The 12427-nt window shown below is 34.8% G+C and overlaps 1 protein-coding gene across 2 annotated transcripts in view; it reads right to left on the minus strand.

Annotated features, from left to right (window-relative positions):
• Nucleotides 1–12427, minus strand: part of LOC141396956 (uncharacterized) — a 57575-nt gene that overhangs the window by 20556 nt on the left and 24592 nt on the right. For both annotated transcript variants that reach the window (XM_073972697.1, XM_073972695.1), the window contains exon 2: nt 1025–1182. In XM_073972697.1, the coding sequence (XP_073828798.1) occupies nt 1025–1182 (158 nt within the window). The remainder of the gene's footprint in view (nt 1–1024; nt 1183–12427) is intronic.

Below are 12427 nucleotides of genomic sequence, written 5' to 3' on the forward strand. Positions count from 1 at the left end.
CAGAAACTATCGGCCGTCTGTCTAGGGCATAACTTTTGATTGAGAGCATTTTGAAGTTTTTAGCCATATTTTCCGAAAAAATACCTCAAGATACAGCAAATCATAGATTCAGTTCCAGTATGGTAACTTGGTGTATCAGCTGTTAGAAATCCTTAGAAATGCCAAGAACCAAATACCTCCCAGGCAAATGAATAGCCAAATAAATACATAGGTATATAATAATTAGTTTTTGAAATTACGTTTTTTATTGTATTTACCGTAAGGTTGACCAAAACTTAAAATATTTAATGTTTTAGTTTACCATTTAGTGGAGGCCAAATATTTCATCTCTAATATATAATAATCAAGATTATAGAAGTTTCCAGATCATTCGATGCAAAATAAACAAAAAAAAAACTTTCCAGAATAAAAGAGGTTTTTGGTTAATCAAGGCTCGACTGTGTATATAATGTTACTTTGGAATTTTTAAAAATAGTATTTTGAGCTGGGCTAAATTCAGTAACCAGTTTAATATACACAAACGTATATTATGATGTACGCACACTTGTCATTATACATACATACTTATATATATTCCTTTTTGTCCGTGTGGGACCGAGTTGCATATACACATTTGTATATATGCACTTGTAAATACAATTGTTGTTGTTAAAGCCTCCTCTAAGAGACTGTGGACATATTCATTTTGTAATTTTGTTTGTAACTCCTTGAGATGTTTGTTGAAGACAAAATAAAAACAATAGGCTTATTAGGGTGGACACATGTACAATTTATCCTATTTATTAAAAGTTCACTTTCATTTTCTCTATTACCGTATATTTCCTTGCAAATACACTATCCAGAACTATCATTAGTATTATCCTTTCGAATTAATATTTATTCGAATTAATATTTATTATCTCATACCCTTATTAATATAAATTCAGCTAATTACTATGTACTATAGTTTACGAACCACGAAGGTTCGCTTCGGCCTAACATTATGTCGATTTAAAACTTGGTTATGTCTAAAATATCTACTCACCAAAAAAACCAGTGGCTGATGAAAAATAAATTAAGCACATGTTCCGACGGTGGTGGCAATTGGCGAGGTCCACTTTGATACGGCGGGCAACAGCCTTGAGTGCAGCATTCTCTAGGTAAAGAACAAATATGTCCACCTTCACAAAAACGGGCAGCTACCTGATAAAAGAAAAAAATAGAAATATTTAAAAAACTAGACAATTGTTGTTTAAAAGATTCATTCAAGATTTTTATAGCATTTCCAAATTGACTGAATTTTTTCCATAATATACCAACAACGATTCCCATAAAAATTGCAAGATTCTAGTTCTATAAACTCATCAAATACCACCAAGATACTTAAAAAGATAAGTTGCTTTAAGAAAAGAACGCTCGGAACTATATACTTCTCTTTCATTAATATATTTCCATTCGTGGATGTAGATCATTTTGTCCATAATACAAATACCACAACATCCAGGTTTTGGAACAGATCATAAATTGTCTCACATATCATTAATAATACCAATTTCAGATCCTATTACCGAGTTCGAACCGTACCTAAAATCTTCTGAGCAACATTTTTGTAGAATATTTGAATGCTCAAAAATCTCATCTTATGGTAATTTTCACTACGGTTCGAGAAATAAAGGACGAAAAGGATATGAAAGGCATTGAGTTAGAAGGATGAAATGTTCTACAAAAAGATTCGCCAATCGATTTGACTGAAGACATGTCACCTCCAAACAACAGCGCCAAACAGAAATATTGAACTATTTTCGCAAGTATTATAGGGGAAAAATTAAAAACTTCATCGCCCGATATCTCAGCATCTTGTCCTATGGCGAAAATTTCCTTTTGGGTTCTTAGTATACTCATTAAGGGCCTTGCTCCCAAAAAGAAATTTTCCACCCCCCGAAAATGCTGCTGCACAGTGATATTGGTCAAAATGAAACATTTGTATATAGATGTATGGGTTTACTTAAAGTTTTAGTTTCTTTCCCAGCATCCGCAAGAATCGCCACTATTACCAAATTGAATTGAAGCCAAGGGTCTGTAGATTTCAAAACCGTTTAGACTTTGTGCGAACGTATGCGGCTTGGGCAGTTATGACCAAAAGTTTAACTCGGTGCTGAATTATTTTTTTTTATAATGTTTACTACTTCCTATGCGGAAAGGAAGTAAAAAAAAAAACAAGTAAAAAAGTATCAGTCGGCTTTGCCGACAGAGATATACCCTCAGCCAATGTGAATTGAAACTTTCGTCTTCGGACAGATCGAATGTATTTAGAATCTTTTCAGAATTTTGTGGCCCTTTTTGGACATTTGCACTTGCCGACAAAAATGTGGATTAGGATTTTAGTTCAAAAGTGTTGCGGAGGAGGTACTTGAAGGAATGCAGCGACATAGTACATTATGGAAATGGATCTTATTTTGGGAGTCAAATTTTGAGAAAAATCGGTTGATCAGTTCGAGAGTTATCGTGCTATCCAACCACTACATATGGTGCCATAGAGGTTTTAATACCTTTCGGGCTGTTTTCTCAAAAAGTATGTACTTGCGCCTGAAAAACTTTTACAGTCGTAATGGATGCAGCGAAGGCAAGTTGCTTCAACAAAAATCAAAGTGATTCTACAGCAGGTCTTAATGTGAACTTATCCGAAGTTTTGTGTGGGAGGTACCCGAAGATGTGGACACATGTAGTATATATTCGAACCTGATCTATATCTGGTGAATATATTAGGATGTCTAAAGTATGGACCGAATCGGTCACTATCTTCGTGAGGGATGTACCTGAAGGATAGGACCGATATGACTTATCTTCGAACTTTAACTAAGTTTGGACAAAATATTGCGAAGGCCAAATTTTGGACCGAATCGGCAGATCCGTTCGACAGTTATCTTGCGCTCCAACCATTAAATACGGTGTCATAGGGTTTTTTGCAACTTTCAGGCTCTTTTCTCAGGAAGTATGGAGTTGCCCCTGATGAAACTTGTACCGTCGTAAGGAGGGCAGTGAATACAAGTTGCTAAAACAAAAATCAAAGCGATTCGAAAGATGACCCCAAACTGAACTTTTCCGAAATTTTGTGTGGGAGGGACCCGAAGGAGTGGACCGACTGAGTCCATATTGGAACCTCGGCTAAGGCTGGTAGAAATTTTACGATGTGCAAAGTATGGACCAAATCGGTTAATCTCTTCAAGAGTCATCGTGCGCACAAGTTTTCCGAACATTTTTGGACTTTTGTGGGGGAGGTACCGGAAGGAGTGGACCGATATGGCTCATCTTCGAACCTAAACTAAGTTTGGGCAAAATATTGCAAAGTGCAAAATTTGGTTCGAATCGGTTGATCCGTTAGAGAGTTATCGTGCGCACCAGCCAGACGGACGGACATTGCTAAATAGACTCCAAATTGTCTGAAACGGAAACATACTTGGGGTCTAAAACCATTATTTCGATGAGGCACATTTCGCCCGTATGAAAGTGTACATTCCCTCGTTAGCATAAGTGCTGAGGGTATAACGAGTAAACAATTGTTAATAAGGAAACGGTGAACACTGAAAATGTTGTACTAATGGGTACTTTACACGATATGTTTTTTACATATGAGTTGTCACTTCTCCCATACAAAATGTATATGCAAAGTGACAACTCATATGTAAAAAACATATCGTGTAAAGTACCCATAATACATATTCAAATTGATATTTAATTTATTTACTGTCCATACCCCTTTAGAGCAAGGACAAATTTAGGGCTTTTTGATCTCAGGGGGTAAAACATTCTTGACCTCCTTCGCGTTCACACAAAACCAAATTTTACAGTTTTACCCCCACGTATTCGGCCAATGCCTTTGATATTACATTTAGAAACATATCATATAGTCTAAGTTCATAACAATTCTGATCTAATCCCAATAGTGGTCCACAAAACAAATATTGGAGCGCTGGATTTACCAGTCCATTCAATGATTAGTACTTTTAAAACACTTTTTGCATGTTACCCTTACGCTTGTAACGACGAAATCAAAAAGTCCTGAATTTCTGCCCTTTATAGCCCACACAAATAAATATCGCTTGTGTCATCGCTTCTAACGACAACCATTAATAACGTCGTCTTTTTGGCAAATATTTGGATTTTTCTATCGGCTATAACGACGAAATATACCAAGAAGAAACATTTTGCTACTTTTTGTTGCATTTTTCAAACTCAAACAAGCGGTCAGGAATATGACTCGTAAAATAACCAACATGTGTAAAACATACATACATACAACACACATACATAAGTCCTTTATACAAAAAAGTTAGAAAATTGCATTTATTTAAACGTTTACATATATCCAGAAATCTGTATATAATACAAAGTCACATCATTTTATTAATATCGTTTATAACGACTATTGCTAGCGTCCGAATTTTGTCGGCCCCTTGATCGACGTTATAAGCGATTCGACTGTAGTATAATTCCAAATTTTATAATTCCAGCTTTATTCCTACAGCTAACGTAAAATATAGTACAATTTAGTACTTTTCGTAGCCTTATAGTAGGTACATATTTCCAAGACCACCTCCATAGCTCAGTGCACAGCGACATTCATACCAAATTACAGAATTTGTACATTTCAAAAAAACTCCTTATCTTATCGTTTATGATTACCTCCTTATATCACCCTATACGGACTCCCCGTCGCATCACAACGTGCACCAAAGAAAGTATGGAAAACCGAAATGAAACGGCGCGAAGGATGTTTACTGTTCCGTCGTTTAAGAGAGACTCTTTATTACTAAATAAAACTACTTAACTCTAACCTTATAATCTAAACCAAAAATAAATAGACGCACATTTACTAATGCATGCTATTCCAAATGCATTATGAACACAACAACATAATGCACCGCGGGTGATAAGAAACTATACATATTTTATGATCGACCCTTTTCTATTTGGGGCACAGTTTTGTTATCTTTAAACATAGTCCCACAAAATCTACCTGACTCCATTTCCACAAAACTGAACAGGGCGCTTCGGGTTTTGAATCCTGGGATTGTACTGAGCAAAGAAAATATACTAGACCATACATCTACGGTGAAAATCGAGCCTCCTTGATTTTGACTTGAAGTTTTTATCAGACTTTCGTCATGTTTTGGATATTTTGGCATTAAACAGCTAAACCATTGAGATTTTCGATGAATACTAAGACAAAAATTGTAGCCAAGACAATAATTAAGAACTCTCTAGTACATCGCAAAATCATTTTTGAACAATGTGTTGTAACTATTTTATTTATTTTTTGCTGCCGTAATTTGCCCAGTTTTTGAGGCAAAATGTCAATTTTGCAACTATTAAAAATAATAATTTTTATTTATTTGAAAAATTTGCCTTTTCAGGCGAAGATCATTTTTAGTATTTATTTTTAATTAATTTCTCTTTGGAATCAAGCTTTATGATCAATAATGCATCTGAAAAAGGAAAGCCGACGATTTGAACCCACACACCCACCACTATGTAACATGCATGTGTCGCCTTCGGTAAAGGCTCTTCAGACATATCGGATGTGGAGCGGCTTTGATGTCCTCGAACTTTTCTTCTTTCAAATGCATTTTGTTTTGTTTCTTTACAACAATAATGGGGATTTTCCCATTTAGTTGTGCTTTCATGACAAACGCTTAGAGCTGCCTTTGAAAGTAAAGAGTTTGGCTCTGAAAGCTAACTCGCCTTGACAACACTTTTTTCCTGTGTAGTCAAAGTGAGAATTTCGAGAAAAACTGAAACAAAATTAAATTGTAATGTCTATTTTAATGCGTTTAAGACCGTGAAAATATAGACCCAATATAAATGTATTTAAAATGGAATAGATTGGCCACCTCAAGAAGAATATATTTGATATATAATATAACTGAAACATTTTGTGTAGCGACCAAAACACACGAAATGTCAAAAAATATTTTATTTTTCTTAAACTCACTTAATTGGCCGTGATTTTGCCATCTAAAACACATTACTGAAAGTCTTCCGCATTGATATTAGTAGGTTTCATTACCCGATTTTGCCCGTTTTTATACCCTACACCACTATGTGGGGAGGGTATTATAAGTTGGTTTTGGCCAAAAAGTTTGTAACGCATCGAAATAATGGTCGTAGACCCATACTTATATATATCAAAATGAATGTCTCGACGAGCTGAGTCGATCTGGCTATGTGTGTCCGTCCGTCAGTCCGTCCGTCCGTCCGTCTGTCCGTCTGTCCGTCTGTCCATCTAAACCTTGTAATCACGCTACAGGCCGCAATTTTGATCGAATCGTCACGAAATTTTGGATGTCGATGGGGGTCCCGGAGGGGAAGAAGCCTATTGATTTTGGTGATGGTCGGATAATATTTAGGGGTCGGAAAGGGCAAAAAACTTAGGTGGATAAAAAGACAACGTTTTTTTCCAAAGCCAATATCTCAGCGTCTATATGGGGTATACCAAAAGCAAAACCTGACAATGAAAGCAGAAAATATCACCTTTCTAATGATGTAAAGTTGGTACTCGTAGATGATCAAACAACGAAGATATCACAATAGTAGCAAATAAAACCCCAATTTTAATTTTTGCGATTTTAATTATATTGACGAATATCACAGCTTTGGTTGCAAATTTTCCAAAAGCAAAGCCTGACTATGAAAGTAGAAGATCCCGTCTTTACAATGATGCAAACTAGGTCGGCGTAGGTAACCAAATAACGGAGATATCGCAATAGTCGGTAATACATCCCATTTTTCTATTTTTTTGGAAATCACGCTACAGGTCGCAATATTGATCGGATCGTCACGAAAATTTCAGGGTTAATGGGGGTCTCACAAATGAAGAAGCATATTGATTTTGGTGATGGTCGGATAATATTTAGGGGTCGGAATGGGCAAACACTTATTTGGAGAAAAGTCAACATTTTATTTCAAAGCCAATATCTCTGTTTCTTTAAGAGGTATATTAAAAGCAAAACATGGAAAGGAAAGTAGAATATATCACCTTTACAATTGTGTAAAACAGGTTGTCGTAGGTGGTCAAATAACAAATATATGGCAATAGCCGATAATGCATTCTATTTTCCGATTTTTTGTAATCACGCTACAGGTCGCAATTTTGATCGGATGGTCACGAAGTTTTGGGGGTTAATGGGGGTCCCAAAAAGAAAGAAGCCTATTGATTTTGATGATGGTCGGATAATATTCAGGGGTCGGAATGGGCAAACACTTATTTGGAGAAAGGTCAACGTTTTATTTCAAAGCCAATATCTCTGTTTTTTCAAGAGGTATATCAAAAGCAAAATCTGGCAAGGAAAGTAGAAAATATCACCTTTACAACGATGTAAATTAGGTTGTCATAGGTGGTCAAATAGTAGAGATATCGCAATAGTCGGTAATGCATCCCATTTTCCGATTTGTTTGTAATTATGCTACAGGTCGCAATTTTAATCGGATCGTCACAAATGTGAGTTGATGCGGGTCCCACATAGAAAGAAGCCTATTGATTTTGGTGATAGCCGGATAATATTTAGGGGTCGGAATGGGGAAAAACTCATTTGGAGACAAATTCAAGGTTTTATTCATTGTGAGTATATTGGCTTCTAGTAGGGGTATTCCAACGACAAAGCCTGTCAATGGAAGAAGAAAATATTACCTTTACATTGGTGTAAAGCAGGTTGGCGAAGGTGGTCAAACAAGGGAGATACCACAATAGTCGGTAATGCATCCAATTCTTCCATTTTTTTGCAATCAAGCTACAAGCTCACTTTGATCGGATGGTCACGAATTTTAGTTGCTTATGGGGGTCCCAGAGAGAAAAAGGCATATTATTTTTGGTGGTAGTCGGATTATATTCCCTAAAAGAAATGTTTACCAGTGAAAAGCTTATGCACAGGGGTAGTGGTGTAGGGTATCACATGGTCGGCCCCGTCCCGACTATAGCCTTTGCTCACTTGTTTATATTTTTAAATTTTTATTATGTTACTTCTCAAAAAAACTCGTAAAATTGTGGAAGTTTGCTTTGAGGAAATAAATATGAAAATGCTGCTGTGTATAATTTCATTGCAAGTAAAATAAGTAATGGTAACAAATTGTTCGTTATATCCGAGGTTGGCTATAAACGGTTCGGCAGTAGAAAGCTTTATTTTATCTCCCTTTTACATATTAGAAATTGATATTGATTGATATACATAGTTTCTTATATCCGAATTTATCTGCAGAAATCTTTGTTTTTTCTCACTTTTATCCATTTTCGAGAAAAAAGCGTTTAAAGTTAGCGATTGAAATTAGACTTCTCAACTTAAAAAGATTATTACGCAAAAACTAAAATAACTACTTGCACCATATTTTGCAAACAGCTGGCCATATATCAGTGCTAAATTTCTGTGTAAGTTCAAGCATGATTTGAAGTGTTTTAGTGATTCATAAACTCAAAAACCTTTTGAGTTGAATTATGCGAAACTCGTAGTAAATGAGCTAAAATTTAACACAAGATAAAATAAAAGTCGTTGAAAAAAATAGAAATTGCTAGCTCAGAAAACTCATTCTTTGAGTAAATGAGCGATATAAATCATTTAAAAAGTTAAAAAATGTCTTGATTCTGTCCTTATTAATTTTTGCCTCAAAAACTGGGCAAATTACCTATAGTGCGATGGTAAAATTAAAAAAAAACACACTTCTGTTGTCTGTCGTTGCTTTATTGAGAGTGATTTCAATCAAAATATTTCTAGCGAAGTACCACACACCCAACCAATATGCTACGATCGTTTCGCTTTTGGTTCAAGTCAGCTCATCAGGCATATCAGGCAAAACGATCGTAGCATATTGGCTGGGTGTGTGGTACTTCGCTAGAATTCATTTTTCAATACAAAATCCTTAGGCCATGTTAGCTCGATTAATTCAATTAATTAATTAAAAACTTTCATAAAACAATGGCATTCGTCCTAAAAAGACAATAATATAATAATTCACAGAAGAGCCCGGCCGGCCCGGCTGAATTTTGAATCTGGTTCCTCTCCAACAAACAGACAATGTTGTCGTGGTCTTAGCGTTCCAAGCCACTGCCAATCTATCATATCAATGATTCCTAGACATGACACTAGGTGACTTGATAAAGAAAAAGACTTCAAAAAATACATCATATCTACAAATTTGTAAAAATGATTGTATAAATAGAAGTTATCAAAATCGGCCTTTGTCTTCTAGCAATTTACATTCAAATATGCCTGATGAGCTGACTTAAGACAACAGCGGAACGATCGTGGCATATTGGTTGGGTGTGTGATATTTCGCTAAAATTCATTTTTTAATACAAACTCCTTAGGCCATGTTAGCTCGATTAATTCGATTAATTAATTAAAAACTTTCATAAAATAATGACCTTCTTCCTAAAAAGACAATAATAAACAAAATATTTCTAGTTTTCGTGCTAAAAATGAGAAATTAATGCTACGAATATTTGCACATCTTATGTGGAGATTCAATACTTGAATTTGTTATTTTATTGTCATATACATACATATTTATGAAATTCTAGAATTTTGTCCCCACCGGCGTATGATTTATACAAATTATTGGGGCATTTCAACAAAAGTGAAAACCTTCTGAGCTTTAAATTGTCAAACACTAGAGATATAGAAACATACCAAATTTCCAATTTGTGAAATTTAATCCAGGATAAGAGTCTACGCATTTTGACATGCAATTGAGATATCCATGGCTTGTCCAGATGACGTAATTGAAGTAATCTGTTACGAGCTCCTGTAGGCGACTTTAAGCAGGATCCTCCGGCTTCTAGCGGTCTCGGGTCTGGTTCTCGACCATCCACATCTTAACACCTCAGGGCGAACACGATAATTTGAATAATACTGTCATGAATGACTATGTTCTAGACAAAGTCGTCAAAGTATTCATCAACGACAAGATAAAAAGCAATGTCCATTATATCGTCGTTGAAGACAACTTTGCTTACCTGGTTCCTCAATTTGGTCTACACGAGTTTGTCAAGTTGTTTATGAAAATGTCGTCGTTGATCCCAAAAGGCCGTCTTCAACGGATTGGTCACAAGTTTGAACACAGATTGCAGACAATTTCCAACTGGTACCAGTTGTAGATATTTTTCGAATGTTCACAACAAATTTGGAAAACTATGGGTCTGTTCCAGAACTGCAAGAATCTACTAATTTTTACTATTTTTTCCGATAACATAAAGGAAAAATTGTTATCGTAGTAAAAAATAGTAGCTTCTTGCAGGTTCTGGAACAGAGCATTTATCATTTTCGAAGGTTTGTCAAAGGTTTTTCGTTTGTTCGCCAAAAGTTAGAAATCGATATCATTTTCAAACATTTAGCAATTTTTTTTTTCACAAGCAAAATAGTTTCGATAAAAATTGTTTACTACGGCATTTTTGTTCTAAAAAATAATGTGTGTTCCAGAACCTGCAAAAATATACTATTTTTTACTACGATAACAATTTTTCCTTTATGTTATCGGAAAAAATAGTAAAAATTAGTAGATTCTTGCAGTTCTGGAACAGACCAATTATTTTATGTTGCTTGTATAAAGTTCGCATTTGCATTTTTCAAATAATTTCGATATAAATGCTACGGTTGGGTTATAAAACAAATACAATGTTTATCAACAGTTACACATCAAATCCCAAACATAACAAAGAAGTAAAGAAGAAAAAGGGACATAAGCATCAAGAAACGCCACAAATTCACCAAAAGTGTTTTTTTTTTGCCATAATAAACTAACGTGTCAGTTCATTCGCTAAAGATACTTCGAAATCGAAGGATTTCCTGCACAACCTATTTTGCATCATAATAAAGGTGACATTATCCTCATCCATTGACGGGCTTTCGTTTGAATACGACTACTAAAAGCGGAGATATTCGCACAAGAATAAAACTTTGAATTTTTGCCCATTCCGACTCTTGAATATTATCCGACCATCACCAAACACAATATGCTTTTTCCTCTCCGGCAGCCCTTTTAACCACCAAAATTTCGTGACGATCCTATCAAAATTGCGACCTGTAGCTTGATTAAAAAAATGGAAAAATGGGATGCATTATCGTCATTTTCGATTGTTTGATCACATACGCCAACTTACTTTGCAACAATGTAAAGGACATCTTATCTTCTTCTATTGACGAGCTTTCCTTTTGGAATGCGCCTACTAGAAATTTTTCAGATTTTTTTGACTAACGTTTCCAGAGATATCGCCCTTGAAAAAGTCGAATTCAGTAAAAACTATATGCAAAGACATACTCATAACTTCTTTAATATTGGTATTTAATAAAAAAATAGAAACAAATTTTGCACAGTGGTCTTGGAAGCAATTTTCGTGATTTAATATCTAAAATCAAATTTTAACCATGATTGTAATCTTCGATTTTCTTGAATTTTTTTATATTAAACTTATTATATTACAAAATTAAATTTTTTGGGCCCGCGATAGGTTTAGCCGTTGCATATTTCAAATTCAAATCCTCTTTCGTATTTAAATAATCATCTTCTGAAGAAAATATCACTTTAATATTCGGTAGACTATTCGGCTCGGATGCCCAGTCATATAATTCCCGAACTGTATTTATGTGATCATCAATGTAGTTAGTTTATTGTATCGCGAAAATTGCATCCAAGACCACTGTGCAACATTTTTTCTATTTTTTAAAAAAAAAGAGCTGATAAAACAGCAAAGCTTACAAAAGAAGATTTAATCAAATTAGAGCAATATTAGAGAAGTTACGAGTATTTCATCGCATATAGTTTTTACAGAATTCCACTTTTTCGCAATATCTCTGGAACCGTTAGTCAAAAAAATCTGAAAATATACTAAAATGAAAAAAATAAAGGAAATCAAAAATCCCATTTTGAAGAATTGTCCGATTTCATTCAGAAATCCCCATGTATGCTCTCGATCAGCATAAAATTCTAAGTCGATATAACCATCCGTCCGTCTGTTGAAATCAAGATACAGTTCGCAATATTTAAGATAGAGGTTTATAATTTAGTACACGATATTAGGTATTGATATAGCCCCCTCCCTATTTTAGGTATTTTTATTCACACAGAAATGGCCGAAATTTGGAATTTAGTCTTCTTTGGGTCTATAAAACTCTCCCACAGAAATTAATTGGTACGGGTCTCGGCACCTCCCGATTTTAGACATTTTAAAGAGTTTGGCCTCATTATCACACCGAAATGTCTGAAATGTTGTACATAGTCTTCTTTTGGGACTAAAAAACTCTCTTGCCGAAATTTGATATAAATATTTACCTTTGAATTAAGCCCATGTCGTGGAAAATTTGAGGAAAAAAACAAATATTATATTATTCTAATTTTGTTATTTTATGGGTTTATAGGAAAAGTTGAAAAAAATGTTGGGAGTCAAAATTTCATGCAATAATGA

This window comes from Musca autumnalis, unplaced genomic scaffold (genome assembly GCF_047663935.1).
Source record: "Musca autumnalis isolate F117 unplaced genomic scaffold, ASM4766393v1 scaffold_3, whole genome shotgun sequence".
NCBI classification, from domain to species: domain Eukaryota; kingdom Metazoa; phylum Arthropoda; class Insecta; order Diptera; family Muscidae; genus Musca; species Musca autumnalis.